This window comes from Mesocricetus auratus, unplaced genomic scaffold, assembly GCF_017639785.1.
Source record: "Mesocricetus auratus isolate SY011 unplaced genomic scaffold, BCM_Maur_2.0 Super-Scaffold_100691, whole genome shotgun sequence".
Taxonomy (NCBI): Eukaryota; Metazoa; Chordata; class Mammalia; order Rodentia; family Cricetidae; genus Mesocricetus; species Mesocricetus auratus.
The window spans coordinates 51,661,379-51,688,345 of NW_024429267.1; the positions used below are offsets into that span (position 1 = coordinate 51,661,379).

At 50.3% G+C, this 26,967-nt stretch overlaps 2 protein-coding genes across 2 annotated transcripts in view; both read right to left on the reverse strand.

The window, feature by feature from the left end:
* Positions 1–12,840, reverse strand: part of Cmtm7 (CKLF like MARVEL transmembrane domain containing 7) — a 29,607-nt gene extending 16,767 nt beyond the window's left edge. Inside the window, exon 1 of the mRNA XM_005075033.4 lies at positions 12,513–12,840. Within this exon, the coding sequence (XP_005075090.1) occupies positions 12,513–12,647 (135 nt within the window). The 5' untranslated portion in view covers positions 12,648–12,840. The remainder of the gene's footprint in view (positions 1–12,512) is intronic.
* Positions 12,841–21,014: 8,174 nt separating this feature from the next.
* The window catches only part of Cmtm8 (CKLF like MARVEL transmembrane domain containing 8), a 58,230-nt gene continuing 52,277 nt past the window's right edge, over positions 21,015–26,967 (reverse strand). The window contains exons 3-4 of the mRNA XM_040740043.1: positions 22,213–22,329; positions 21,015–21,360 (exon numbers count right to left, since the gene is read on the reverse strand). Coding sequence (XP_040595977.1) covers positions 21,277–21,360; positions 22,213–22,329 — 201 coding nt within the window. The 3' untranslated portion in view covers positions 21,015–21,276. The remainder of the gene's footprint in view (positions 21,361–22,212; positions 22,330–26,967) is intronic.

Sequence of the window (26,967 nt, forward strand, 5' to 3'; positions counted from 1 at the left end):
CTGGGTTCTCAGCAAAGGGAGTAGCGTACTCCAGGACGGCTGAGAAATAATTGCCGTTCAGAGGGGCTGCTCCGCAGGCTTGTTCCTGGGATTGAGGGAAGCCCGTTCAGAAGGAGAACATACTAGATGCCTAGGATGTACAGGGTTGATTCTGTTTAGAGTCTGGCCACACTTCCAAGTCTTTAATGGGCTGCACCAGTTTCCGTGGCTTCTACAGCCAGCGACCCCGGCTGATGTTTACCCCTTGCAGCTCAGGGAGCCGCCTCTGCTCTGCTGGATGGAAGTGAAGACACAGAGTCGCGTTCTCTGCAGACTCCAGCCCAGGACTCGTTTCCTCCTTCAGCTCCCGTGGTGCACAGGGTCCTCCGGGTTCCCAGCTACACTTCCTCTTTTTCTTCATTTGCCCTCACAGAGATTCACTAGGGCTACTTCGGGGCGCATGGGCAACTTGACAGGGGATTACACCACTGAGGGAGATGTCTCTCTTTCCCCCTTCCCGACATAAATTTAAAATATGATGGTTCGTTTTCAAAACTGCCTCGAACCAACTTAGGTCCTGCTACAAATGAACACAAAACACAAGACCCCTGCTAATACCTGTTGGTCTAGCTATTCCTCCCCACCCAAACCCTGCTAAATTTACTCCCCCCCCACACTAGAAGTTTAGAGTAGAAAATTACAGCTAAGTTTCCCTGCCTAAGTAAGACAACTGTGTGTTGAGGTTGCAGCAATGGCATTTCAGTGCAGCGTGGCTGTCACCACTGATGGTGACTGGAACCTCATCAGGACCAGGGCATGTGTGTTGTCTTAGTTACTTTTTTACTGCTGTGAAGAGACACAATGACGAAAATTCCTTCTAAAATAAAGCACCTGGGGCTTTCTCACGGTTTCCGAGGTTACTGCATTGTCCTCATGGCAGGAAGCATGGCGGCAGGCAGGCATGGCACTGGGGCAGTAGCTGAGAGCTTACTTATTGAGACAATGATGACAGTGAGCCAACTGGGATGGCTGGGCTTCTGAAACCTTAAAGACCACCCCAGTGGCACACCTCCTCCAGCAAGGCCACGCCTCCTGATCCTTGCCAAACAATTCCACCAACTGGGTACCAAGCCTTTAATATATGAGCCTATGGGGGCCATTCTCATTCAGACTACCACATCTGTCTTTCCTCCCCAGAGTTCTTTCCTCCACCCACAGTGTCATGCAGTGAACAGGAAACCCTAACCAGTACCGGGAAGAAACCACGGAACACCAATGTCACCACTGGGCATGGTGGCACACATGTGTCATCTCAGCACTAGGAAGGTGGAGAGGCAGGAGAATTGTGAGTCCCAGGTTAGCTGGGACAACATAACAAGACCTTGTCTCAGAAACAAAACAAAGCATTGCACCACAGACATGCATGCCTGTGGTTTGTCTAACTTCCCAAGTGAAACGACAGGAGGCGTTGGGAAGGTTCCCACTCTAGCAATCACGGACTGTTCTCCAGGACACGTCTGTCGGTGGTTATGACTTAGGTTGTTACAGGAGTTGAAAACAGTGTGCCAGGCAGTGGTGGCACACACCTTTAATCCCTGCACTGAGGAGGCAGAGGCAGGTGACTCTCTGTGAGTTCATGGCTAGCCTGGTCTACAGAGCGACTTCTAGAACAGCCAAAGCTGTCACACAGAGAAACCCTGGCTTGAAAAACAAACAAAGATACAGTAAAGGGACAGGGAGACGGCTCACTTGGTAAAGTGTTTGCTGCATAAACAAGAGGACCTGAGTTTGATCCTCAGCACGCACGTGAGAAAGCCAGGAGCCGTGGCCAGTGCTTGTCACCCGAGCATTGGGGAGAGGAAGATGGGCAGACTCCTGGGGCTTACGTGGCTGGGCAGGTGAGCTCCAGGTTCAGAGAGAGAGCCGGTCTCAAAAGGGGAACAGTAACTGAGGACACCTGAGGTTGACCCTTAGCGTCCACACAGACATGCTCATGGCAAGTGCACATGTATATGTGCATGTGTGTGCATGCGTACACGCGTGCGCACACACACACACACACACACACTGATTCAGTTATTGCTGTTACCACAACATTGTTGAAACAGGAAAAGGCTGTTGAAATGATTTCCTTTCCCATCACTTTATTTTTCACTCAGTAAATATTGATTCCCCACTCCACCTGCTCTTTTTTTTTTTAAATTGAGTTGGATAAAACAATAAAACAGCACAGATCTTTCAGTGGACAACAAAACAGAACATGGAGGTCCTGAGGGCATCTGTGCCTGGAGCTGGGGTCCAGAGGGACACGAGGGAAGACAGCAGACAAGTCAGATCACAGCTGGCAGGAGATGCAGAGGTGTGCATAACCACAGGGCGTCAGACTCCACCAGATGTGCTCAACCTGTGGTCAGTGGGCAACACGTGCCCCAGGATAGCTATGAACATGGCTTGACACACTGTCAACTCACTTAAAGCATTTAGATGGCGTGTGTGCGTGTGTGCATAAAGAGAAAGAGACAGACAGACACAGAGAGAAAGACAGGCAGAAGGGGGGGAGCTCAGTTGTCTAGTTCTCTGGTGTAAACTTTGTAAATGGCAGCATCTGTCACAGCGGCACACGTGGCAGAGCTTCAGAGGGTACGAGACAGACACGCAGCAGGTCCATGGCTTCTGAGGAACACAGCAGGGAGTCCACAACTCCCAGCTCAGATCGCCTTCTGCTCAAATGCCCAGACTCCCTCTCTCTGCTAGGGTGTCCAGCATTGACGGATGCAGCTCTGATCTCATTCCTCCATACCCTCTGTTCCTGCTCCCCTTAGGCAGCTGTAAGTGGCCTCTGTCTATACTGTGGCCAGTGAGGACTGGACTACTCTCCCTGGCTCCCCAGGACAAGTTCTGCAGAAGGCCTCCCTCTCCAGGGCTCCCCATGAAGTTGGCTGAGGCCAGGCCCAGGAAAACTTGCTTTTGTCTGGCTCCATCGGCCCAGCCCCCTCCCTCCATAGAACAGCTCTCCCAGCCAGCTCTGCTTCCATATCCACTGGCTGCAGCTCTCTTCCTGTTCTCCAGGTCCCAGATAACCCAAGGCAAGACGTGTGCTCTATCGGTGCTGCTCTGAGTACCATGGAAACACTAAGCAGAGCCCTTCGTGGGGACGGAGACCACAGCGCAGGTTGGGGAACACAGGCTCAGGACAGGACAGGCCAGGCTTCTAAGAGCAAGCATCTGGTCCATGAATGCCACTATTGGGAGTGTCTGCCCATCTCCTTTCTTCCCTTCTCTTCCTCCCTCCCCTCTCTCTTTTATAAGATCTCACTCTAGTCCAGGTTGGCCTCAGACTTGAGGTAATCCTCCTGCCTCAGCCACCCAAGTGCCTGGATTGCAGGGGTGAAGCACTGCCCTCAGCTGCTTCCAGACTCTTGTATGCGAAAAACTAAGATCTATCTACAAAGACACCCACTAAGGACCCAGAGTTAACACGGGATGGGAAGGACTCTGCCTGCCTGTGGTGACTGCTCACACTAACCACGGCAAGTCCATTTCCTGGAACACAACGCTGTTCAAAAGGACACTGCTTTCTGTCCTTTTTGTCCTACGTGGCCCTAGGCTTCGCTCACTTGGATCTTCCTGCCTGAGCTCCTGAGAACCGGAACTACAGACGTAAGCCACCACACCTGACAGGCTCTTAGTTTCTTCAGAATAGCTTTGGGAAGGGACCATGGAGAAGAGGCAGATAGGAGAGATACGGAACAAATCCTACAGGCCAAGTGGTTACGGACAAGACACTCAGGTTGTCTATGTCACTGCCTCATCTGTAAAATAGGAGTGCTTACTCACACGATGTAGTAACAATATGAGCTCTCAAAAAATAACTATATATATGTGTGTGCTGTGCACATGAGGACGCCAGGGACATCAGTGGTTTTGAGCCCGTTGTTGTGGGTGCTGGGATCCAAATTCAGGCCCTCTGCAATGGCAACTGCTGAATCATCTCTCTAGCCCGGAAAAAAAAGTTCTTCCTTTACACAGTTCCACACAGCAAACTGGGCATGGTGGCCCACTCCTTCAATCCCCGTCCTCAGAGGCAAAGGCAGAAGGATCTCTGTGAGTTCAAGGCAATCTTGGAACACAGTGACATGCCTCAACAGCCAGGGCTACATAGAGAAGCCCTGTCTCAACAAAAAACAAAACAAAACTCCACACAGGGCTGGGGACCCGGCTCAGTTGGTAAAGAGCTTGCCTAGCGTGCAGGAAGCCCTGGGTTTGATCCCCAGCAGCAGATAAAACTGGGTGGTAGCGTTCACCCCTGCGCCTGTAACCCCAGCGCTGGGAGGAACAAGACAATCTTCCCCTTTATCCCCTTTAGGAAGATGCACCCGTTCCTCCTAAAGGCTTTTCCTGCATGTGTTAGGCCCTCTGGGATAAACAAAAGTAGCTAGCTGCCTTTGGGGCCCCTAACTGCATCCTCAACACCCCTCCCTCTGCGACAGTGTGCGACAGTGTGACGTACTCACGGGAAGGACGCTCCAGGCCCTTTCCTATGCATCAGTGAGCATCAGGAATTCCATAAGAGCATGTCTCCCTGGAGGTCTCCAAGGCTGTGTCTGTCATGGTGAGCCAGTCTGGGGGACCCTGCTCACCACACACAAAAGCTGAGGCTTGGCCCTGGCCAGGTTCAAGCGCAGAGGCAGAATTCAATAGTTTTTTTTTTACGCATGGATAAAGTAATAATTATCTCAATGCTCTGTTTATCCGAAAGGGGGAAAGAAAGCTACACAGTGAGGGGAATAGAAAGATAGCTCAGTGGGTAAGAGCACTTACACGCCTTTCAGAGGACTTGGGTTCGGTTCCCAGGACTCACATGGTAGATCACAACTCCCTATAGTCTGTGACTCCTGCTCCAGGAAAGCTTAGGTACTGTGGTGCACATAAACACACACACACACACACACACACACACACACACACACACACACACACACACAAATAATAAATCTAAACAAACAAAAACAAAAAAACCTCACCCAGCCAGGGGCTGGGGAAGGATGGCTCAGTTGGTAAGGCACCTACCAGCCAAGTAGGAACCACCGCACTGGTGCCCGTATTCTTGGCACTCTGGAGGGGGAGTGGGAAGTCGGAAGTACAAGCCTATATTTAGGTGCGCAGCAAACAGACGCTGGGATACATGAAACCCTGTCCAGGAAAAAAAAAAGCTTGGTTTCTGGGCTCTGACTTAGTCAGAACCCAAGTGTGTCATTAGTCATGGGTTTCAGGTCTTAAGACAAATGGCAAAGCTCGTCTGCCTCAATACTCATCTGTAATCAAGGACACGGGACCCAGCTTCCTAAGACAACGAGACTTTAGCCAGGAAACACCAGCACAGCAGCTCTTACCCGCCGGTGCTCAGGTGCTCAGCCTGTCATTATTTAGTTAACTAAGGAGTTTCTGCTGGGGTGCGGGGGGGGTGGTGGTGGTGGTGGTGGTGGTGGGGTTTGTTTGTTTTTGCTTCTTAAGCACGGTGGGGAGTTGCAGACAGCTAGCTGCTCAGGGAGGCGGGGATGAAAGCCGGGAGGTCCTGCTGCAGGTTCTCCCGCTTTCCATCTTCCCGTCCATCGCCCTGGGAAGCTCCTGATCCCTGTCCTCTGAGAGCCTCTGGAAAGCTCGGAGCATCAAGTCTCACTTGTTCCATCCAGCACTTGTCCCCACCTGGGGTGGGGGTGGGGGGGCTGCCTCAGGACACAGCCAGGTCTCCGCCTTGCTGACAGCCAGCGTGAGCCAGGGGACCTGACGTCTGCTGGAGGCTGCAGCGCTACAGATGCCCCACAAGGAGAGGAGTCGGGTCACATCCTAGAGTCCCTGGGTTCCCTTCCAGCTGGGTCGGGGTCCTGGAGAGCCCAGAATGCCTGTGAGAAATACAGGGAGTGCAGCCAGCCAGCCAGCCATCGAGGAAGCTGCAGAGCCAGTCTGGTGACAAGGGAAGCAGCAGCTGGCAGGTCAGGTCGGAGGGGGCTTCCAGGGCAGAGGCTGGCCAGCGGCACAGGCGGTAGGCAGATGGCAGGGAGGAAACAGATGCACTCACTGCCCATGGGCCATGCAGGACACCAGGGCGGGGGAGGAAGGAGAGGCCTTCTCTACAACCAGCACGTGAAGAATTACACAGTTCCCGGGGTGCCACTCCGCACAGCCAGGGGGGCGCTGGAGCGTCTGGGGGACCCACTGGACATTAAGTTAAAAAACAAGCAAACAAACAAACAAGAAAACCGTGGGAGTGTTGGCACACCAGGGACCGATCACAGGCACTATAGCGGACCACGAACCTTTCCCCTCTGCGACGCTGCAGCCTGGTGCGCTCTCCCCACGGTTTGCAGGCAGTGTGACCTCAGCTGTGGCCAGTGGCTCTCAGCACACCAGCAGCTGGCTCTTCTCGGTGCCTGGCATGGGGTGGGGTGGGGGATGGGGGATGGGACACTTGGCTCTGACTACAAAATCCTTTGGATCTGCAGCTTGAGGATATGAAGTCTTCCACTTGTGGGGCTCTGCCTTCTAGAACTGTCTACAGTCACCGTCGCCATCAATTAAGTACAGGCACATTTCAAAGCATGCCTGGCTGGCCTGTCTTTGTTCCTTTTCCAAAATGCCAGGCACCAAATCCACTATGACAATTATGATTGCTATTCTGCTTGGCACCTTGAAGTTTGTGGACAATAAAGGGACAGCCATTAACTTATAGACACTAGAAGTCTAAAAACTAGGCCCGGGAGGTTGATACATGCAGCCTGGGAGAGAGGCGTCAACTGTGTGAGCCGCATGGCTCAAGTCTAGTCTCCAGAACCCACATAAAAGCCACGTGTGCAGATCACGTTTGGATGTGTGCATGTGCACACGTGAGTTCCTGCGGGCTCACGCACGCACGTGCACACGTGCGCACACACACACAAAGTTAAGTGAAATAAAAAATATTTTAAGTCTAGAAAAGTCTGGTCACGGTGGTGCTGTCTCTAATTCCAGCACTCAGGAGGCTGGGGCAGGTGGATCTCTCGGAGTTTGAAGACAACCTAGAAAAGTGTTCAATGCCACCCACCTCGGAGGGGCACGAAGCCGTCCCTTTCTCTCTGCAGAAGGCAGGCGGCCTCTATGCTGAGGAACTACTGGCACGTTTGTTCAACGTGACTCCTCTACAAGGAAGGGTGCTGCGGCCCTGTTTACAGACAGGCCAGGGAGCCTGAGAGCTTGACAGTGAGACACGGGGAGAGGCTGTACCAGGAATCCCCGCTCCCGTGCCTGGCTGCAAACCACAGTGCAGCTGGGCCTGTCTTCCCACTACTCTGGAGGAGGCAAGAGGATTGTGAGTTCGAGGCTGCTCTGAGCTACATAGTGAATCTGAAGCTAGTCTGGGCTGCTCGGGACGATGTCTCAAAAAGGGAGGAGGGGCCAAGGGGCGGGGCCGTGGCACCGCCGATAAAGCACTTGCCACACTCCATCATGGAGTTGATCTAAACCCCAGCACTCATGTAAAAAGCCACACATAGTGACAAGCACTTGTAACCCCAGCACCGGAGAGGAGTAGGCCAGCCATCTAGCCTCATCAGCAAGTGCCAGGTCCCAGCGTGGGACCCTGGCTCAGAAAACCTGGCTGGCTGGCTGGCTGGCTGGCTGGCTGGCTGGCTGGCTGGCTGGGTGGTGGTGGTGGCACACACCTTTAATCCTAGCACTCTGGAGGCAGAGGCAGACAGATCTGTGAGTTACAGGACAGTTAGGGTTGTTACACAGAGAAATCCTGTCTCAAGAACCAGAAAAAAAGGAAAGGAAGGAAGGAAGGAAGGAAGGAGGAAGGAAGGAAGGAAGGAAGGAAGGAAACCAGATTGACAGCTCCTAAGGATGACACTGGAGGTTGACTTCCAGCCTCCAGACACAAACAGTATGCTTGGGCACACACACGTGTGCACACACACAGACACAGACACATACACAACAAAAACAATAAACACATGCACAGATAAGCACTCCATAATGATTTAAAAGCCAAATGGCAGGTAAGTGTAAGTTGTATTCAGTAAGCCCAAGGGCAGAATCTCATAGCATATGTACATTGTCATTCTAATTTTGTTGTAAAACAACACCAAATCCTAAGAAGTTTTACTTATTACTAAGATTGGGGGAGGGTGAATGGGAGAGTATGTGTTCTCTGAACTTTAGATGGTATGTACAAAGAACAAACCACTTTGATTAGGACAGATGAAGCCCAGTTACTTTTATTATCAATTTAAATAAAGATTTCTTTTTCTTCCATGTGATGAGTGTTTTTCCTGTATGTATGTCTGCATGTGTGCAGTGCCCACAGAGGCCTGAAGGGGGTGTCAGATCCCTGAAACTGGAGACAATTGTGAGCTGCTGTGTAGGTGCTGGGAATAGAACTCAGGACCTCAGGAAGAGTAGCCAGCGCTCTTAACTGCTGAGCCATGTCTCCAGCCTGATCAATTTTAAATTTGTTTTAGCCTTTAACAGAAAGTGGCTTCCTGTTCTCAGGATGGGGCAGAATCTTAGCAATGTGTATCTTGGCTGCCCTTTAGTCTCTGTATTTCTGGAGGTAGAAAATACGAGCTCAGGTCATATTTGGAAGGGGTCTGAGTGCACTTTTAATTATCGCAACGAAAGCTTTGAGGGACACTAACTTTATTTATTTATTTATTTAGCTTCTTTTGAGGCAGTCTCATTTTGCAGCCTTGCCTGGCCTGAAGCTTGCTATGTAGACCACGGGCTGGGAATTCTGGGGTTCAAGGTATTCGACACCATGCCTCCCCCCCACCCCCAAGACAGGGTCCACTCTAGTCCAGGTTGGTCTTGGACTCTCTATGTAGTCAAGGATGACCTTGGACTTCTGACACTGCTGCCTCCGCCTCCTGAATAGCAGAGATGACAGATGTACACACCACTTCTTTTTTTTGTTTGTTTTTGTTTTTTTTTTTTTGTTTTTTTTTTTGAGACAGGGTTTCTCTGTGGCTTTGGAGACTGGCCTGGAACTCACTCTGTAGACCAAGCTAGCCTCGAACTCACAGAGATCCTCCTGCCTCTGCCTCCTGAGTGCTGGGACTAAAGGCGTGAGCCACCAACACCCATCATGCACACCACTTCTAGAAGATTCCACAAAGTTGTCCTCTGATCTCTTTTCCTTCCAGCTGTGGCCCCTTAGGCAGCCAGGTAACACCATAAGACTGGCCCATCAGCCTACTCTCTGTGAGGCTGGGCAGGCCGGGGGTATCCCTGAAATACAGTCCTGCTTCCCATACCTGGAGGCTGCCCAAATACTCTTTGTCCCCCGAACTGCTTCTCTATGGCTATTTTTTCAAATGGCTGACTGGGCCTCAGTTGCCATCTCCTGTAAGTCCAGTGGCCTTTAGTATCGTCTCAACGGTTGTTCTAACCACCAACCACCACTTTTAACCGTTTCAGTCACCACCCCCAAACCTCTACCCGCCAAAAGTCACTTCTGACTTCCTTCCACCACTGGCCCGGGCCAGCCCTAAGCAGCCACCGATGTTCCGTCTGTGTCTATAAATGTGTCTACTGTCAACATTTCATCTGCCCTTAACCGTAGACTATGATCTTTTGGTGGATGCCTTTCTTGCTCCCGCTTAGCGCAATGTCTTCACGGCTCCAATACAGTTGCATTTCCCAGTAGCCCGCTTCCCTTTTCCTTTGCTGTAGAATACTTAAGCACAGTACTTTTATTTTCCTATTATTCATTCATTCATTCACCACTTAGTGGGCTATCTGTGTTGTTTCTAGCTTCTGGATACTGTGAATAATGCTAGCATGAAAGTGATTACATATGAATGTACATTTTCACTTCTCCTAGGCTAGCAGGAGTGGTGGTCATATGGCACGTATTTTGTGTGTGTGTGTGTGTGTGTTGTGTGTGTGTGTGCCTCTGTGCGTGTGTGTGTGTCTGTGTATGTGTGCCACTGTGTGTGTGTGTTTGTGTATGTGTGCCTCTGTGTGTGCACGAGCGTGCGTGCACGCTTGTCTCTGTGTATGTGTGCCTCTGTGTGTGGGGGGGGGCAATTTCAGGTCTTCGTGCCTCTGCAGCACAGCATCCGAGCTATTGCATTCATTCTGCATCCTCACAGCGTCATTTTACACTCCTAGAGTCCCAGCCTCCTTACACCTTCCACAGCATAGCCTCGTGTCACCTGTCTTTTTATTATCATCGTTCATGTGTGTGACATTGGCTCACCATGGGCTTTGATTTCTCTGGGTAGTTTGCAAGTTCCAACTCTGCCAGAATTGTGTGTTCTGGGGGTGCAAGGGGACACCTGTGCAAACTAGACTTCAGCTGCTCCCACCGGCTCTGTGGCTTCCTCACTAGTCAGTGACTCACTCCATCCCTTAAAAGCATTTAGCGAGATGGTACAGTCACAGGTGTACAGTGTGCAATTCCCTGCACATTATTGATGTGGCGGTACTCGACTTTAATTTCAGGACCCTGGAGGCAGGGGCAGGCAGATCTCTAGGTTCAGGCTAGTCTGGTCTACAGAGTTCAGGAACAGCCAGGGCTACACAGAGAAACCCTGTCTGGAAAAGCAAACAAACAAAAAGATGCTTTTAAACGAATTCCTCTAAGTCAAGAAGAGTGATCATATCACTAGCCCACGGGGGAAGATGAAAGAAATCGACCTCTGGAGTATGAGAGCCATACCTGGTAAATAACGACCCATGGAGCACCAGGGCCACGTGAGACTTCATTTCCAGAAGTGACAAGCCCTGAGGAGCCCAAAGCAAGTTCCCCTAAGTTGTCAAGTCCCATGTAGCCCAGGTTGCCAAGAATGACCACGAACCCCTGTTTCTTCTGTTGCCTCTACCATCTGTGGTTCTTAAGGTAACATGCTATAAAAATCTCTTGGTCAGAACACACTGAAAACACTTCCCACGAAGCTGAGAAACAGAGGTCTGTATGTCACTGAGACGGTGGCTCCAGAGGGTGCTGTCAGGGTGGCTGCTTCTGTTCACCCACAACTGGTAAGTGAGGGGCTTCCAGCTTCCAACAATGAAGACCCCACGTCAGAACACTGTTCCTGAACAGCTGGGCAGAGGCAGGGGCCAGACAGGAGGGCCAAGCAGGCAGCCTCACTCCCGGGATTTGATGAGCCAGCTGCCGCAAAGGAGGAAGACTCCTGGCCTGGGTTTTAAGAGAAGCAGAGGGGCAGCTGGCCGAAGAAGTCACTGTTAAGACCCTTGCCCTCTGATTTGGAACAGGCCCTTTCACTGTCCCCAAAAGCTGACACAATACAATACAAACCCATGGACCAGCATTAGCGTTTCTCCCAAAATCGCAGGCTAGCAGAGACATTTTTCATTGGCTTCACTTGTGGATCCAGGCAGAGACCTCCCATCCAAACCTCTGCACCTTCCCCTCATCTCCACCTGTGCCATCTTTTACAGATCAAAGAGGTGGCCTCTGGGTTTTGTTTGGCTGATCAAGGCTCTCAGCCTGGGTCCCGCACACAGCTCTGCTCAAATCAAAAGTGCTCAGCACCAGACCTTTTTAGTTCCTTTTTAAAACGTCTCTGTACCCCAATTTTGGTCCACCCAGTTACCCTCCTTAAGAGGGGCGAGAGCGTCTCCCTCCTCCCTTTCCGCAGGGAATGCCAGTCACCTTTCTACTCATGGATGGCAGAAAGCCCTGGCTCTGTACCCCAGCCCCTGGGGGCTGCTCAGGCTTGGAAGGCAGGTTCCAGCTTCCGGGGTGTGACCTTGCACCCGGGTCCCTAAACTTCTGTCCCTACAGCTTTCTGCAAAACATGCCTCTCCACCCATGGTGAGTGGGGCATCAAACCGCTCAACCCAGTTTCAAAGCACACCACACAAACAGAAAAGGTATACATTTCAAAGAAGCTGAAAAACAAAAAACACAGGGAGGAAAGAACGGTGGGTAAAGAGCGAACTGGAACAGGCCTGGAAACTTCTGGCCCGGCCATCTCTGGCTCTCTCAGCCAGAGGCTTTGTGCAGCCCTGGTAACACTAACAACCGGCCCCCTCACCCTGCCTGACTCCAAGTGACCACCAGAAGCCCCTCAGCTACAGGCCTTTCCAGTTAACCGTCTGCCTTCTGAGGAGCCCCTGAGGCCTGGGGGAGGGCAGGGGACCCGGCGATGGTCTTAAAGGCGGCGCTTCTCCCCGTCCCCAGCAGAGATCGGAAAGCCAAGCCGAGCCTTCTGCTCTCCTGCGGCCGGGCGCGGCCTGGGGATGGCAGGGGACAGCGGGGAACTCTCCCTCCCCTGCCCGGGTGCGAGTCGCGAGGCCTGGAGAAGAGGAAGGAAGGCGAGGAGGAACTTGCACCCCGGGTTTCGGTGGGGTAGCGGCCGGGCCCTGTAGGGCGGCGGCTGGAGAAGCGAGGAGGGGGTTGGAGATCCTGCGGGCTGCTCCAGGAACTTTCTAGCAGACACTGGGGACACCAAAGCGGCGCGCGGTGCTCCCGGGGTCCCGGCCAGGTGCAGCCCCGCGTACGAGTCCCCAGGCCACTCCACTCTTCTTACCATCTGCGCCACTTTGAGCAGGGCGCCGTGGGTGCGCGGGTACACCGCGTCCAGCAGTCCCTCCGAGGGCTGGCCTGGCCCCGGCGCGCCGCCGCTGCTGCACGTGGTCCGGACGAGTCCCGATCCATGCGACATCGCGGGGGCCCAGACCGGCTGGCCGCCTCCGGGGCCCCGAGACCTCTGGCCAGTGAAGCTGGGACGGGACGGGGCGGGGCCTCGGGGGCGGGGCGCACCGCTCCCTCTTCCCAACTGTGGCGGGACCCAGGGAGGACCCGCGAGCAGATGCCCCGCAAGCTCCTGCCCACCAGACGCGCGGAAGTTGGACTGGTGTGGGCAGGAAACCGGACGCCTGGGGCCCTGGCCTCTCCCAGGCGCGCACCGCCCAGGTCACAGCTGGTGACGAGCCTCCAGGGATTTTTTTTTGTGTGGGTGCAGCTGCCGCTGGGTGCTGCGCTATTCGTTTCTGAGTGTGCATGTGTGTGTGCACAGGTGCGTGCACACACCTTCCTTCCCCCATCCTCCCTCTACTCTGCCTTTTTTTTTTTTAAGGGCAGGCAGGCTCTTTTTAGCCGGAGGGGTGGCACATATTTTCAATTCCAGCACTGGGGAGGCTGAGTCAGTATGATATCTGTGAGTTCGAGTCAACGGGGCCTACATAGTGAACTCCGGGATCGCCAGGACTATACAGAGAGACTTTGTCTCAAAAACAAACAAGTCAAGATTTCACCATGTACCCTGGAACTCACTATATAAACCCAGCGAGCCTCAAACTCAGAGGTATCCTGCCTTAGCCTCCCCAGTGTTGGCATGTAAAGGTGTGCGCCACACCCCACCCATGGCGCCGCTGCTTTTAGCTGGCTCTAGGCTGTGTAAAGTTGGCAGTTAAAGCCAACCAGGAAACATCTTCGGTATCGTAATACATCTTTTTAATTTTGTGTGTGTGTGTGTATGTGTGTGTGTGTATACTCGTGCACACTCGAGCACAGAGGTCGCAGGAGGATGGCCGGTGTCCCGCTCTGTCACTCTCTGCCTTCATCTCGCAGAGCCCAAAGCCCTGGTTAGTTACTCTTCTTCCCCCGACAGAGGAAATACCTGGCGAAAGCAACCTTCGGAAAGGGGATTATTTTGGCCCATGTGGCATGTTTTGTTTTGTTTTGTTTTTCTGGTCTGTTATTGGACCTGAGGTGAATAGATGTTTGTTCGTATCTCAGAAGTCACACAACACAGGCTTAGTCCTGGTTCTTTTTTTTTTTTTTTTTTTTTTTTTTTCTTCCTGAGACAGTTTCTCTGTGTAGCCTTGGCTGTCCTGGAACTTGCAGAAATCCACCTGCCTCTGCCTCCCCTAGTACTGGGATTAAAGGTGTGTGCCACCACCACCTGATTTAAGGCTTTAAAAATATTATTTTTTATTTTAAACTTATTTATTTTATGTCTATGAGTGTTTTTCCTACATCCATGTCTGTGTGCTATGTGTGTGCCTGGTGCAGGTGGAGGTCAGAAGAGGGTATTGGATCCCTGGAACTGGAGTTACAGACAGTTCTGAGCTGCCACGTCGTAGGTGCTGGGAATTGAACTTGGGTCCTCTGGAAGAGCTGTCAGTGCTCTTAACCAATGAGCCACCTCCAGCCCAAGGAAGACTGTTTTTTTTTTTTTTTTTTTTTTTTTTGGTTTTTCGAGACAGGGTTTCTCTGTATTGTTTTGGAGGCTATCGGTCCAGCCCAGCCTCGAATTCACAGAGATCCTCCTGCCTCTGCCTCCCGAGTGCTGGGATTAAAGGCGTGCGCCACCACCGCCCGGCTGACTGTTTTTCTTTGATACATAAGGTTGAGGTCTCATTAAAAGTTAAAATGGCTGGAGGTCAGAGTATAACAGAAACTGTTACCCCAGTGATGCCAGGAAGCCCCCCCTCCCCAATCCATTCTTCCCTCACATAGTCTAAGTACCTACCTTTGTATTGGCAGATACATAGTTTACAGCATCATACATCATCTTTCCTGTGTCCCAGACACCCACACTGGGACAGATGTCTCACCTGCCTTTTACAGCTCCCTGCTTACAGGCCACTTCCTGTTTGTTTTTGTGTACTTTGAAGACAGGGTCTGGCTAATAGCTCTGGCTGTTCTGGAACTCTCTAGGGAGACCAGGCTGGTCTCCAAATTCACAGAAATCGACATGCCACTGCCTCCTGAGTCCTGGGATTAAAGGTGTTTGTCATCTGTATGCTGCTTATTTTATATCAGACTCATGACTCTGCAGGCAAACTTGGCTGTGAGTAATCTTCCACATTAAACTAGTCTGGGCAGGAAAGGGTGGGTGGGTAGCTAGGCTGAGTTTGGGTGGGTAGGGGGAGTGTGGGGAGGTCAGCAAGACCTGCAGGCCTTAGCAGGGGTCCAGTGTTTTCTGTTTATTTGTACCAGGACCTATGCTGGCTCCAGGCACCTTTGAAAGTGAACTGTTAGATTTGATTTTTTTGGGGGGGGTTCGAGGCGGGGTCTCTCTGTGTCTTTGGAGGCTATCCTGGAACTAGCTCTTGTAGACCAGGCTGGTCTCAAACTCACAGAGATCCCAGATTTGATTTTTAACAGGGCTTGTCAAGTAGCCTAGACTGGCCAACAAGTCTTCGAGATTCTCCTGTCTCTGCCTCCCCAGCGCTGGGATTGTGGTCCTGTGGGTGCGAAGGATCCAAGCTCAGGTCCGTACAGCAAGCACTTCTAACCTCTGAGTCCCTCCCTCCCCCCCATACACACATGTATGCATTGTGTATACTCACATAGTTACATTCTAGCATTGTATGTCCATGTTATTTTCGTTGAAAACCTATCCTTGCCGTTACATTTCAATAAAGCCGGTTTCCCCACAGAATGCCATCTTTTCGGTTAAAACACTGTTGCGTTGGGGTAGAGGTGCAGCCTTCTTGGTTTTAGTGTTTTCAGTGCCTCCTACAGAGATACATGTTGTATTTGCAATCCTTTGTGTGGGGATACCTGGAAGGGATTTTTCAGGTGAAGAGAGCAATTTAAAAATCTGAAAATGAATTATTGCAATTAAACATTACCTCTCCAGATTTTCCTACAGTTTTCAAATACTAGTCAAATATTTATCATTACCAGGATGGACTGGAAATAGCAACGGTGAGTGATGAGATGCCTCAAGCATTTTTTTAATTGATTTTCCTGGATAAGCAAACACATTAAATTAAAAGACCTCCCAGTTCCACCTAAGAGGCCAGGAAATCCAGCAAAGTGGACTCAGCTGTTGAGCGCAAATGATGGGGGAGATGATTTTTTAGGTGAGCATACAAAGTCATGGCTTTCATTGTGGCTTCTTAAAAATATTTTAATTACACTGTGTGTGTGTGTGTGTGTGTGTGTGTGTGTGTGTGTGTGTGTGTGTGTGTGTGTGTGTACTCCAAAGTGAGATCAGGGGGTAGTTTATAGGAGTCAGTTCTCGCTTTCCATTATGCGAGTCCTGGGGGTTGAACTCAGGTCATCAGGTGTGGTGGCCAGTGTCTGTCTTTACCGGCCGGGCTGTCTTGCCGACCCTACCATGGAACCTTCGCATATAACTGTCGCTATGCTTTGTTTTGCTTGTTCCTTCGCCCATTTTCTTCTTTTTTTTTCTTTTCAAACAGGTCTCACTATGTAGCCCTGACTGGCTTGGAAGTCCCTATGTAGACCATGATGGACTCAAATATGCCTGTTTCTCTTAGTCCTGGCATTAGAAGTATGCTGGATGCTGGATGCTGGATGCTGGATGCTGGATGCTGGATGCTGGATGATAGTGGCACACGTCTTTAATCCCAGCACTGGGGAGGCAGAGGCAGTTGGATCTCTGCATTTGAAGCCAGCCTGGTCTACAGAGTGAGTTTCAGGACGCCAGGGCTACACAGAGAAATCCAGTCTCAACCAACAAAACAAAAATAAAAACACAGCACTATGCTGTTGTTTTTAAAAAACAAAAACAAAAAAAAATCAAATTCAGTTCAAATGTTTCAACTATTGCCACAAAACAAAACAAAAACAACCCCATCCCCATAATGTTCTCACCTTAAAAAGGATAAGAGATGTTTTATTCTGGAGCCCAATTTGAGTGACCATGGCCTTGGAACACAGATTTGGGTGGACCCAAACCTCATGTTCCCCCGTGGGAGCATTTGTATAGCTTTACAAAACAAAGGGAGTTGTAGAGAGAGAGGTCGTTACAGAAAGATGGGTGAGGTTCTCCGTAGGCCTCAGATGTGTCTGGTGGCATCCTTAGCTTTGGGATTGCGGAAGCCTGAGGTCTGATAAATTAATAGATTCCAGGAGTTTTCAGTCTATTAGTCACAGATTGTTGCTAACCAGACACAGAGGCTAGCAAGGAATGGCCATTGCAGGAGGGGGGGGGGTGTTAACCTAGATAAGGAAGGGATCTGGAGACCTGCAACATTCCAACCTGTCCACACCCATGAAGTTCTGTCAGCCAATCGGTCAGACGAGGCTTCTTTCCAGGAACTCTTGTTGCCACCAGCTGTCTGGAATCATCTTTTTATCTGAAATTGCAAACTTGGAGAGGATTCACCAGAAAAGGCTCTTGATTGTTTTTTCGTTTGTTTGTTTTGTTTTGTTTCTCTGTGGCTTTGGAGGCTGTCCTGGAACTTGCTCTGTAGACCAGGCCGGTCTCGAACTCACAGAGATCCGCCTGCCTCTGCCTTCTAAGTGCTAGGATTGAAGGCGTTCACCACCACTGCCCGGCTAGTTTTTGTTTTTTTAAAAGAAATTTCTTTTGGTTGAACCTATGTTTATTGTTTTGACACATTCTCAGGGGAGCTTGTGGGTCTGCTTTTGAGAAACCACAGAGCAAGGCAGAAGGTAAGATACTGTTCGTGATGGTGTTTGGGATTTCCAGCCAAGGGAGAGCCACGCTTACCCCAGTGGACTTTACTCTCTCAAGATTAAAAGGGCCTCTCCTATAAGGTTCCCAGAAACTCCCCTGTAGGTCTCATTTCTTTGTCCTTTTCTGGAGCCTCGATGGCCGCAGCATAAAGTACTTAAAAAATCCACTTGCAGAAGGTATTCTTGTTTTGGTGAGAGGACAGAGAAATAACCCAAAAGACAGTTTTAATTACCTTGTTTTTTGTTTTTGATGACCTGGGGGATTAAATACAGTGAGATTACCCAAACTTTACTTTCTTTTTTCTTGTTGTTTTGTAGTCTGACTGACCAGGAACTCTTATGTAGGCCAGGTTGGTCTTGAACAGAAACCACCTGCCTCTGCCTCTGGGTCTGAAAGCACACACCACCATGCCTGGGTGTCTTAGTCAGGGTTCTGTTGCTGTGAGAAGACACCATGGCCAAGGCAACTCTGATAAATGAAGACATCTAACTTCATTGCTTGCTTAGAGTTTCGGAGGTTCCGTCCATTTTCATTGTGGCGGGGAACATGTCGGCGTGCAGGCAGACGCGGTGCTGGAGAAGTAGTTGGGAATTCTACAACTGGATGCTCAGGCAGCAAGAAGAACCACTAGGCTTGGTTTGGGCTTCTGAAACCTCAAAGTTCACCCCCCAGCGACACTCCAACAGGGCTACAACTCCTAACCCCTCCCAAGGAGTGCCACCCCCTGATGATCAAGCATTCAGACATGGTTTTGTAGGAGACTAGCTGGCATGGTGGTGGGGAAGAGGCCGTGGGTGGTGAATGTGTTCGCCCTTTAGTGGATCTCAACTTCCCTAAGGCTGCGACTCTGTAATACAGCCCCTTAGGTTTTGGTGACCCCAACCATAAAATTATTTTCGTGGCTACTTCATAACTGTAACCTTGCGACTGCTATGAATCCTAATGTAAATATCTGTGTTTTCTGATGGTTTTTGTCAACCCCTGTGAAAGGGTCATTGGACCTCAAAGGGGTCGTGACCCACAGGATGAGAACTATTGTTTTAAAGACAGCGTGGACAGTGAATGCGTTCACTGTTTAGACGAGCATAGCAAGGAAAGTCTATCCGGTATATTGCAAGCAGCGGCAGCCCAGGCAGTAACGTGAGAGCTACAGGCAGCTTTATTATGTCTTTTGCGAAGTCACCAAGCAACAGGCTGTCCCAGGGATGCCATGGAGAAGCAAATAAACAGAAGCAGCCCTGACATACAGGCGAAAGAAACAGCCCTGAACAGCCCCAAAAGCCTGCGGGCATCACATTGAAAGGTGTCTTGCACACGGCAGCAATCCCACTAGCGTTTCTGCTGTTTCTCTTGTTTTTCAAAAACTCAAATTGAAAAGTCACCCCAAGATACTTGCTGTAGCGACAGGAACTGTCCCGCCTAAAAACACTTCCTGTCAGCGCATGTGCCTGGCTCATCTGAGTTCTCCCCCTATCTGATAACAACTGCGGAAGACGTCATCATGGTGTCCAGACAGATCTGAGCTATGGAGACATTTCGGCACACAAGTTCGGCACAGAAATTCTGCTCAGATTTGGCACAGACATCTCTGGGGTCAGCAGGATCTGTTCGTGCACCCCCGCCAGAGAACAACCTTAGATGTGGTTCCTCCGGTGCTGTTGCCTTTTTCAGAACAGGGTCTCTCACTGGCTGGCTCAGAACTGCACAAGCAGGTTTTGCTGGCTGACTAGAAACCACAGGGGCCTGCCTGTCTTTTGCTTCACTAGTGCTGGGATTATAAATCCACGGCCAGGCTGCAGAGATGGCTCAGCCACTAAAGGCTAGGCTCACAACCCCAAATAAATGCACTACCGCCCCTGACTTTTTTTGGCGTGGGGGGCGGGTGGGTGGGGCAGGGTCTAGTGTAGCCTCAGGCAGACCTTGAACTCCTGATCCTCTAGTCTTATCTCTTCAGTGTTGGGATTACATGTGCACACTACTTCACCAGGGGTTGAACTTGGGGCTCTCTCTCTCTCTCTCTCTCTCTCTTTTTTTTTTTTGCTTTTCTTGACTTTTTTTAACTTTTAGTTTTTTTATTAAAATAAAATTTATTTATTTTACATACCCTCTCTCTGGCATCCTCCCACCAACCCCCCCATCCCACTCCCTATCCACTCCTCTGGGGAGAGTGAGGCCTCCAATAGGGGATCATCAAAGTTTGAGACATCATTTGGGGCAGGACCTAAGCCCTCCCTGTGTATCTAGGCTGAGAGAGTATCGCTCTATGGGGAATGGGCTCCCAAAGCCCATTAGTGCACTAGGGATAAATACTGGTTCCACCTCAAGAGGCCCCATGTTCAGGGGGGTCTGGTTCAGTCCTATGCTAGTTTCCCAGCTGCCAGACTGGTGTCCGTGTCTGTGAGCTCCCAATTGCTCAGGTCAGCTGTCTCTGTGTTTGATTTTTTTTTTATGTGGGTCCAGGAGATCAAAGCCAGGTCCCCTACTTGCATGACAACTGAGCTAACAACATGATTTAAAGGTGCCTGTACTTATTGATCCTTTTAATGGCTACATATTTATTTTAATGTGTTCCCGAATAAACAAGACTGTCTGGCGGCAGCTTTTTGCCAGAGTTCATTACCGAGCCTAAGGCCACGTCTCACTTGATCTCTCTAGTATGTGAAAGTCATAGATGGGCACTGTGGTTCCCAGATCTGAAGAGATGGGTCTCTCTTGCCACCCTGACCTGGTGACCAAGGACAAGTGTTTTCTGACAAATATGGAGCCCAAGAAGCCCTGTGAGCAGGAGCTTTCCCAGCTCTGAGGTTCTGGGTGTGTCCACTGTCAGTCATATTCAACTTTAGCTAGGGTGTCCCACCGTTCAATCTGGTCTTCAACCTTAGCTTTGGAGAGGTATCACAGCCACACATAGCCCTTTCAGGGGACCCAAGAGCACAGCTGCCTAAGCACCAGTTATAGCGTATTTGAAGTCCTTACCCTACGCAGACACACATATACATAACTAAAAATAAGAATAAGCCAGGCAGTAGTGGTGCACGCCTTCAATCCCAGCATCTGGGAGGCAGAGGCAAGTGGATCTCTGTGAGTTCAAGGCCAGTGTCTTGTTGACAGAGTGAGTTTCAGGATAGTCAGGGCTACACAGAGAAACCCTGTCTCTGGAAAGCCAGCCAACCAACCAACCAAACAAATAATAATAATAAAAAATCTTTAAAAAGAAGAATTAGCAGCCGGGCGTTGGTGGCGCACGCCTTTAATCCCAGCACTCGGGAGGCAGAGGCAGGTGGATCTCTGTGAGTTCGAGACCAGCCTGGACTACCAAGCGAGTTCCAGGACAGCCTCCAAAGCCACAGAGAAACCCTGTCTCGAAAAACCAAAAAAAAAAAGAAGAAGAATTAGCTTTAGACCAGTGAGATGTATCAGCGGGCAAAGAAAGGTTCCTGCTGCCACACTTGAACCCTAAATTTTATCCTTGGGTTCTGTAGGGTGGAAGGAGAGAGCTCACTCCTGCAAGCGTCCTTGAACCTCACCATGTGCACTGTGACACACTCGCATACCCACACCCATACACAAACACACACACTAAACAGAAATGTAATTTAAAAAAGTTATCTTTACAAATCTGACACATTTTCAGCATTTAGCAATTTATTTATACATTATGTAACAAAATAAAGCCTATGAAGACGTTAAGAGACCTCAGGGTTCATTAGCAGTCACAGCGCTCAGCAAGTGTCCAGTTTAATTGTAAGAAGCCATTAGGAGGTAATTTAACTAAGATATAAAAACATTAGTTAAATACAATTCTGGGACAATATACATCATAGCTACAACTGTTTTTACAGTGGGATTCATCCCGGTGTGTTTTCTTCTCCATTATCCCGTGAGGAAGTCACTGTGTGGTCCTGGCTCTCCAGGCTACGAAACTGAAGTATGTGTTACCAGCGTAGCAGATGGTGACCAGGAAGGCGAAGAACTGTGGGGGAGGGGAGCATGGCAGAGAGGGCATCAGCACACTCGCACACAGACAGCTATTGTTTCCCCTGACTACGTCAGGTCAGGCTGCCCTAGACTCTGGGCTTCCTTCTCCAAGCCTACTTTATTGCATCAATAACCTTTCTTCTTTAGGGGCGGCGATGGAGTTGTGCAAGTCTAATCTAGGGTAGGCAACCTAGAGATGAGGTAAGGAAGCCTCCACAACCTACACCCAGCCAGCGTGTTGTCTGTGAGTCTCAAATCTCAATTTGCAAATCGTGTTTAAAGTTGGGGGGGGCGTGGCTGGAGAGGTGGCTCAGGGGTTAGGAGCACTGGCTGCTCTTCCAGAGGCCCTGAGTTCAATTCCCAGCAACCACATGGTGGCTCACAACCATCTGTAATGAGATCTGGCGCCCTCTTCTGGTGTGCAGGGATATATTCAGGCAGAACGCTGTATACATAATAAGTAAGTCTTTTAAAAAAAATAAAGTTAGGAGGGACCGGGGGACAGCTCGGGGAGGGCGAGCTTGTGGCAGTTGCAGAAAAGGAGGTCGTCACCGTTGCTTCAAGATTCACCCTGTCCTGCAAAGCTCCCAACCGTATGCTGCGCCTTCAGCCACCACCCTCCTGAGCTGGCCTTCAGTGCTCATCTTCTGCAGGGGACCTCAGCCTTTTTAGAAGGGCAGCGACTGTCACACGCTGGCTCCTCCATGCTATGTGTTAACCTGAGCCCAGGCTGAGTTTTAATGCCTTGTTGGCCAACCAGTCAACTGCTCTCTTTTGTCACCGTTGCAAGTGGCCCTTGGGGGGAAAGTTTCAAGACTATGGGTGGTGTTTGGGAGGACTCACTCACCGAGGAGGCTGCCCAGCTGTTGAAGTTGTGACTGTCCTTCTCTGGGGAGACAGACGACGCATCCACTACGGCGGCTGAGAGGTACAGGAGGAAGGCGCTGCCGTTGAAGCCCAGGCCCTGCGGAGAGGGGCAGAGTGTTGAGGGGAGGGGACCGTACAAAGGGCAGGTCCTGGTGTGCGCAGGAGCCTGTGGACAACTAGGGCAAGCCAAGAGGGGGCGAGCATGTCACTGCAGCCCCAGTCCAGGGTGCCACATGTCCCCAAAGGCTCCCAGACTGCAGACTGTCCCGTTAGTCATCACTTTCCCTCCACTAGTGCCTGGTCCCCTGTTCCTGTGAAGCTCAGTGTGGCGATCCTGGTGGAGGGAGGCGCAGGAGGGGCGGCCTACAGTGCTGTCTGCCTCACCCCAGGCGTGCTCATCTGGCAGAGACTTTTCCTGGGCCCCTAGTCCCAGGGGAGGGCCAGGTAGCTAAAGCTACTTCCTAATTGTAGGTATATGTTTGTACACATGTATGTTTGGGGGGCAGGCATGTAGCACAGGTTGGTCTTGAACTTCTGATCCTCCTACCTTTATCTCCTGAGTGCTATGATGCCCAGTATGTACTGCCATCACCAACAACTTCACAGATACTTCTTAAAATGAGAGAGGGAGGGAGGGAGGGGAGCAGACAACATCAGAGGCCTTTGAGAGCTGTTGTCACCTTGGCTTCCCTATTTTTCTTTACTGTTCAATAATGGAGATTTGTTAGAGACAAGTGGGCAACACTGTAAATGTAATTCTTAGCTGACAGCTGTTCTTGTTATATATAATTTCACTATGTTTTATTTAGTCAAAACGAGGGGAAATGTTGCAGAGTATTTGTTTACACTATGTTAAGATGTGGCACTGTGATTGGTTTAATAAAGAGCTGAATAGCTGGGCTGGAGAGATGGCTCAGAGGTTAAGAGCACTGGCTGCTCTTCCAGGGGTCCTGAGTTCAATTCCTAGCAACCACATGGTGGTTCACAACCATCTGTAATGAGATCTGGCGCCCTCTTCTGGCCTGCAGGCATACATGCAGACAGAACACTGTGCACACAATAAATAAAAAACAAACAAGCAAACCAAGCTTAAAAAAAAAAAAAGAGCTGAATGGCCAATAGCCAGGCAGGAGAGACTAGGTGGGACTTTCAGGGAAAGAGAGGAACTCAGGATGAATCTAGGCATAGGAGACACCAGGGAGATAGTGAAGAAGTCGGACATCTGGTACGGAGAAGAGGTAGCCAAGCCATGTAGATTATAAGAGCTAGATGGGAAAAAGCCTAAATTAAGGTCAAGCTTTCATAATTAATAATAATAAGTCATTATTGTGAGCTGCCAGCCCAAAGGGAAGCCAGACTATACAACTAGGACGCTGTACTCTGACTGTGTGTGAAGAGGGAGTAGGAAGAAGGGAGCCAACAGCCACTCGAGGGGAAAGAGGAGTGCACCCTACTGTCAGGGCTACCACGCCTGCCATCTTTCCCCCAGGAAGTCAGAGATGAAGGACGGGAGTCAGGGAAAGGGAGGAAGCAATCTTCTCCTTTGCTGGAAGAAAAGGTACACAGAATTCTCAAGACAGATGCCAGCATCCTGAGGTGAGCCGCAACCCCTGTTTCCGTCTTAGCCTTGCGTGCACACAGGCCCTGGTCATCCGCAAGGAGAGGGTGTCCCTACGAGGATGCAGCTCAGTTGGTGTAATGTGGTCTCCACCCCTGGCCCTGGATAACCTAGGTGTCACGGTGCACTCTGGAGGCGAGGGCTGGGAGATGGAGGCTCAGGGTCATTCTCAGCCACACAGTTAGAGACCTGCCTGGGCTGTGAGACCCTGCCACAAAACCAAGCAACAACTAAACAAAGAAACTAGCTCCCAGATGGCTCCAGAGGAGAAATGTGGCCGGGGATGGGGACAGAGGACGCGCCGCTGCCCTGCTGCTGCCAAGGGCCAGGTGTAGCTCAGACACGCTAGACCCTCCAGCTTCTGGTGGTCTCAGTCATCCCTGTGCCATGGGAGTGAGCTGTGAGAGCATGGAACTTTACAAAGGGGCCAGCTGCTCTGTGTGGAGGGGAGGGGGAGCAGAGGAGGGGGGGTGGAGAAGAGAGGAGGGGAGGGAGGCCACGGTTCCCTCCTGAAATTCCACCCTGCTTTGCTTTTGAAAGCTCTCTGTATTCTCTGGGATAAAGGCACGCACAGATAAAAGCTTGACTAGCTGGACGCTCTTTGTGTAGCCTCCAGCCTGTGGACCTGGGTTTAAGATGCTGATCTTCTGGGGACATCTATCCCTCCACAGGAGACAGAAAGACCATCCAGTGCCTGGGCAGGGTCCTACAGGCCAGAACTAGACACCAATTTCAGAGAAGAGTTTGTAAGATGTGACTGAGCCACCTTCCCACCCATGCAGGGGGAGACTCTGGCTCCAACAGTCAGGTCACCGCCCATGCCAGGGGCTGGAGACATGGCTCAGAGGTTAAGAGCACACACTGCTCTTCCAGAGGACTAGGCTTCAGTTCCCAGCCTCCACCCGACAGCTCACAACCACCTGCAACTCCAGATCCAGAGGATCTGGCGCCCCTTCTGACCTCCCTGAGCTCCTGCAAGCACACATATAACATAAGTATATATGTTTAAAAAAATGTTCCTTGTAGCTGAGGGCGATAAATCAACAAGGAAGAGACAAACCAAAGATAAGTGATAATCAGGCACTCTCTCTCTCTCTCTCTGGGGTGTGTGTGTGTGTGTGTGTGTGTGTGTGTGTGTGTGTGAGAGAGAGAGAGAGAGAGAGAGAGAGAGAGAGAGAGAGAGAGAGAGAGAGAGAGAGAGAGAGGATAACTTTCAGGAGTTAGTTATCTTTATCCACCGTGTGCAATCCAGGGATTAAACTCAGGTTGGCAGTTTTGGTGGCAAATACCTCTACCCACTGAGCCATCTTGCCACTCACTGCAGCTTTTTCCTTGGGTCCAGGAGATCTGAACTCAGGTCCTCAAGCTTGTATGGCAAGTGCTTTGCCAACTGAACCATCTTAGCCCATGGCTTATGCTTTTCTTCTTCTTTGTGACAGGGTTTCAAATTAAAGGCATGCACCATCAAGCCCAGCTTGCTTTTCTTTTTTCAAAGAGGATCAACTTTCATCTAATGTGTATGAGTGTTTGCTTGAATATACATCTGTGCATCCTGTGTGTGCAGTTCTCCTGGAGGTCAGAAGAGGGCGTCAGACCCCCTGGACCTGGAGTTAGAGACGGTTCTGAGCTGCCACGTGGGTGCTGGGAGCTGAGCACTGATCAAGGAGCAGCAAATGCTTTTAACCCCTGAGCCATCTCTCCAGCCCCCAGACTTAAGCTTTAAGCTGGCTTGATTATACTCAGGTATGCACAGTACTTCCTGGGGTTAAATTTTTTAATGACATGCATGTGCGTGTATCAGCTGTGTGTGTGAGTAAAAGTCAGAGGCCAACTTTGGAATTGGTTCACCCATTCCACCATCTGGCTGCCAGGGATCAAACTCAGGACCTCAGTCTTGGAGGCAAGCACCTCCGTGTGCTGAGCCATCTAGTCAGCCTTCGTTTTGGTATGAGTCTCCATCTGCAGCCAAGGCTAGCCTGGAACTGGAGGTCATCCTTCTGCCTCAGCCTCCTAGATGTGGGGATCATAGATGTGAACTGATTCACTAGTTCCTTTCCAATTTTGAAGACAAAAAGGGGCTTACAGGCCACCTAACACAAGTCCTCCAGGTATTAGTAGGAATACCGGGTCTGCAGATGATAGGGAAAGCCCTGAGATGATGGACAATTCTCTTTGGGACATGGGACCCAAAATAAGTAACTTGAGAGTTTGTTCTTCTTTCATGGAACAGGCTGAGCAGTCTGACTGTCTCCCTCCAGTCCAGGAACACGGGTCATGTACAAGAACATACTCTATCTCAAAGGCATGACCCAGAGGGCGGACATGCATGTCCCTTTCTGTTGCAGTAGCTACGTTCAGGCATAAGGCTTAACTAGTGGCAGGTGGTTGGGAACTGTCTAGTCAGACAGAAAGTTCTAGACTATAGAAGAAAATGCTATCGAGGGAGGAGGAGCACGTATTTAGGAAGGCAGTTGGGAGGATGGGTCCTTCCTCTCCTACAGCTCTGACAGCAAACACAAACATAACCTCAGCTGCTGGAAGAGAATTTCTTTCCTTCCCTTTTTATATGTTTACTAATTTGTCCCACTTATTATTTGTCTGAGAATCCTTCAACCTCCACCTTCTGTGGGACTGGGATCACAGGAACGCTCCACACCCAGCTTATGTGGTGTTGGGGATCGAACCCAGGGATCCGCACACCTTAAGCAAATACTCTACCTACTGAGCTACTTGCCCAGCACCTTGATTGGGATCACTTTCAGAACGAGATACAAATGCTTAAAAATGCCAATTGAGAATCTTCACTTTGGGATGTGGGAAAAGCAGTCATGAGTTAATCTGTTTTGGGAAGTAAAAGGAGCCTTGTTTCTGGTTGGGTTTACTTGGACTCCGAGGGCAGCTCAGAAAGAAGAGGGGCAGGTGCACATTGAACAATGCTGGCGGTGTATGAAAGCCTGTCAAGGTAACCTCGGGTCACAACTCCCGAGGAGATTGACTTTCAGGTCACCGAGTCAGAAGTGGCTGTGTGTGTGTGTGTGTGTGTGTGTGTGTGTGTGAGTGTGAGTGTGTGTGTGTAGTATTTGGAAACAAAGTAAACCAATGTCCTTAGAGTTCTAT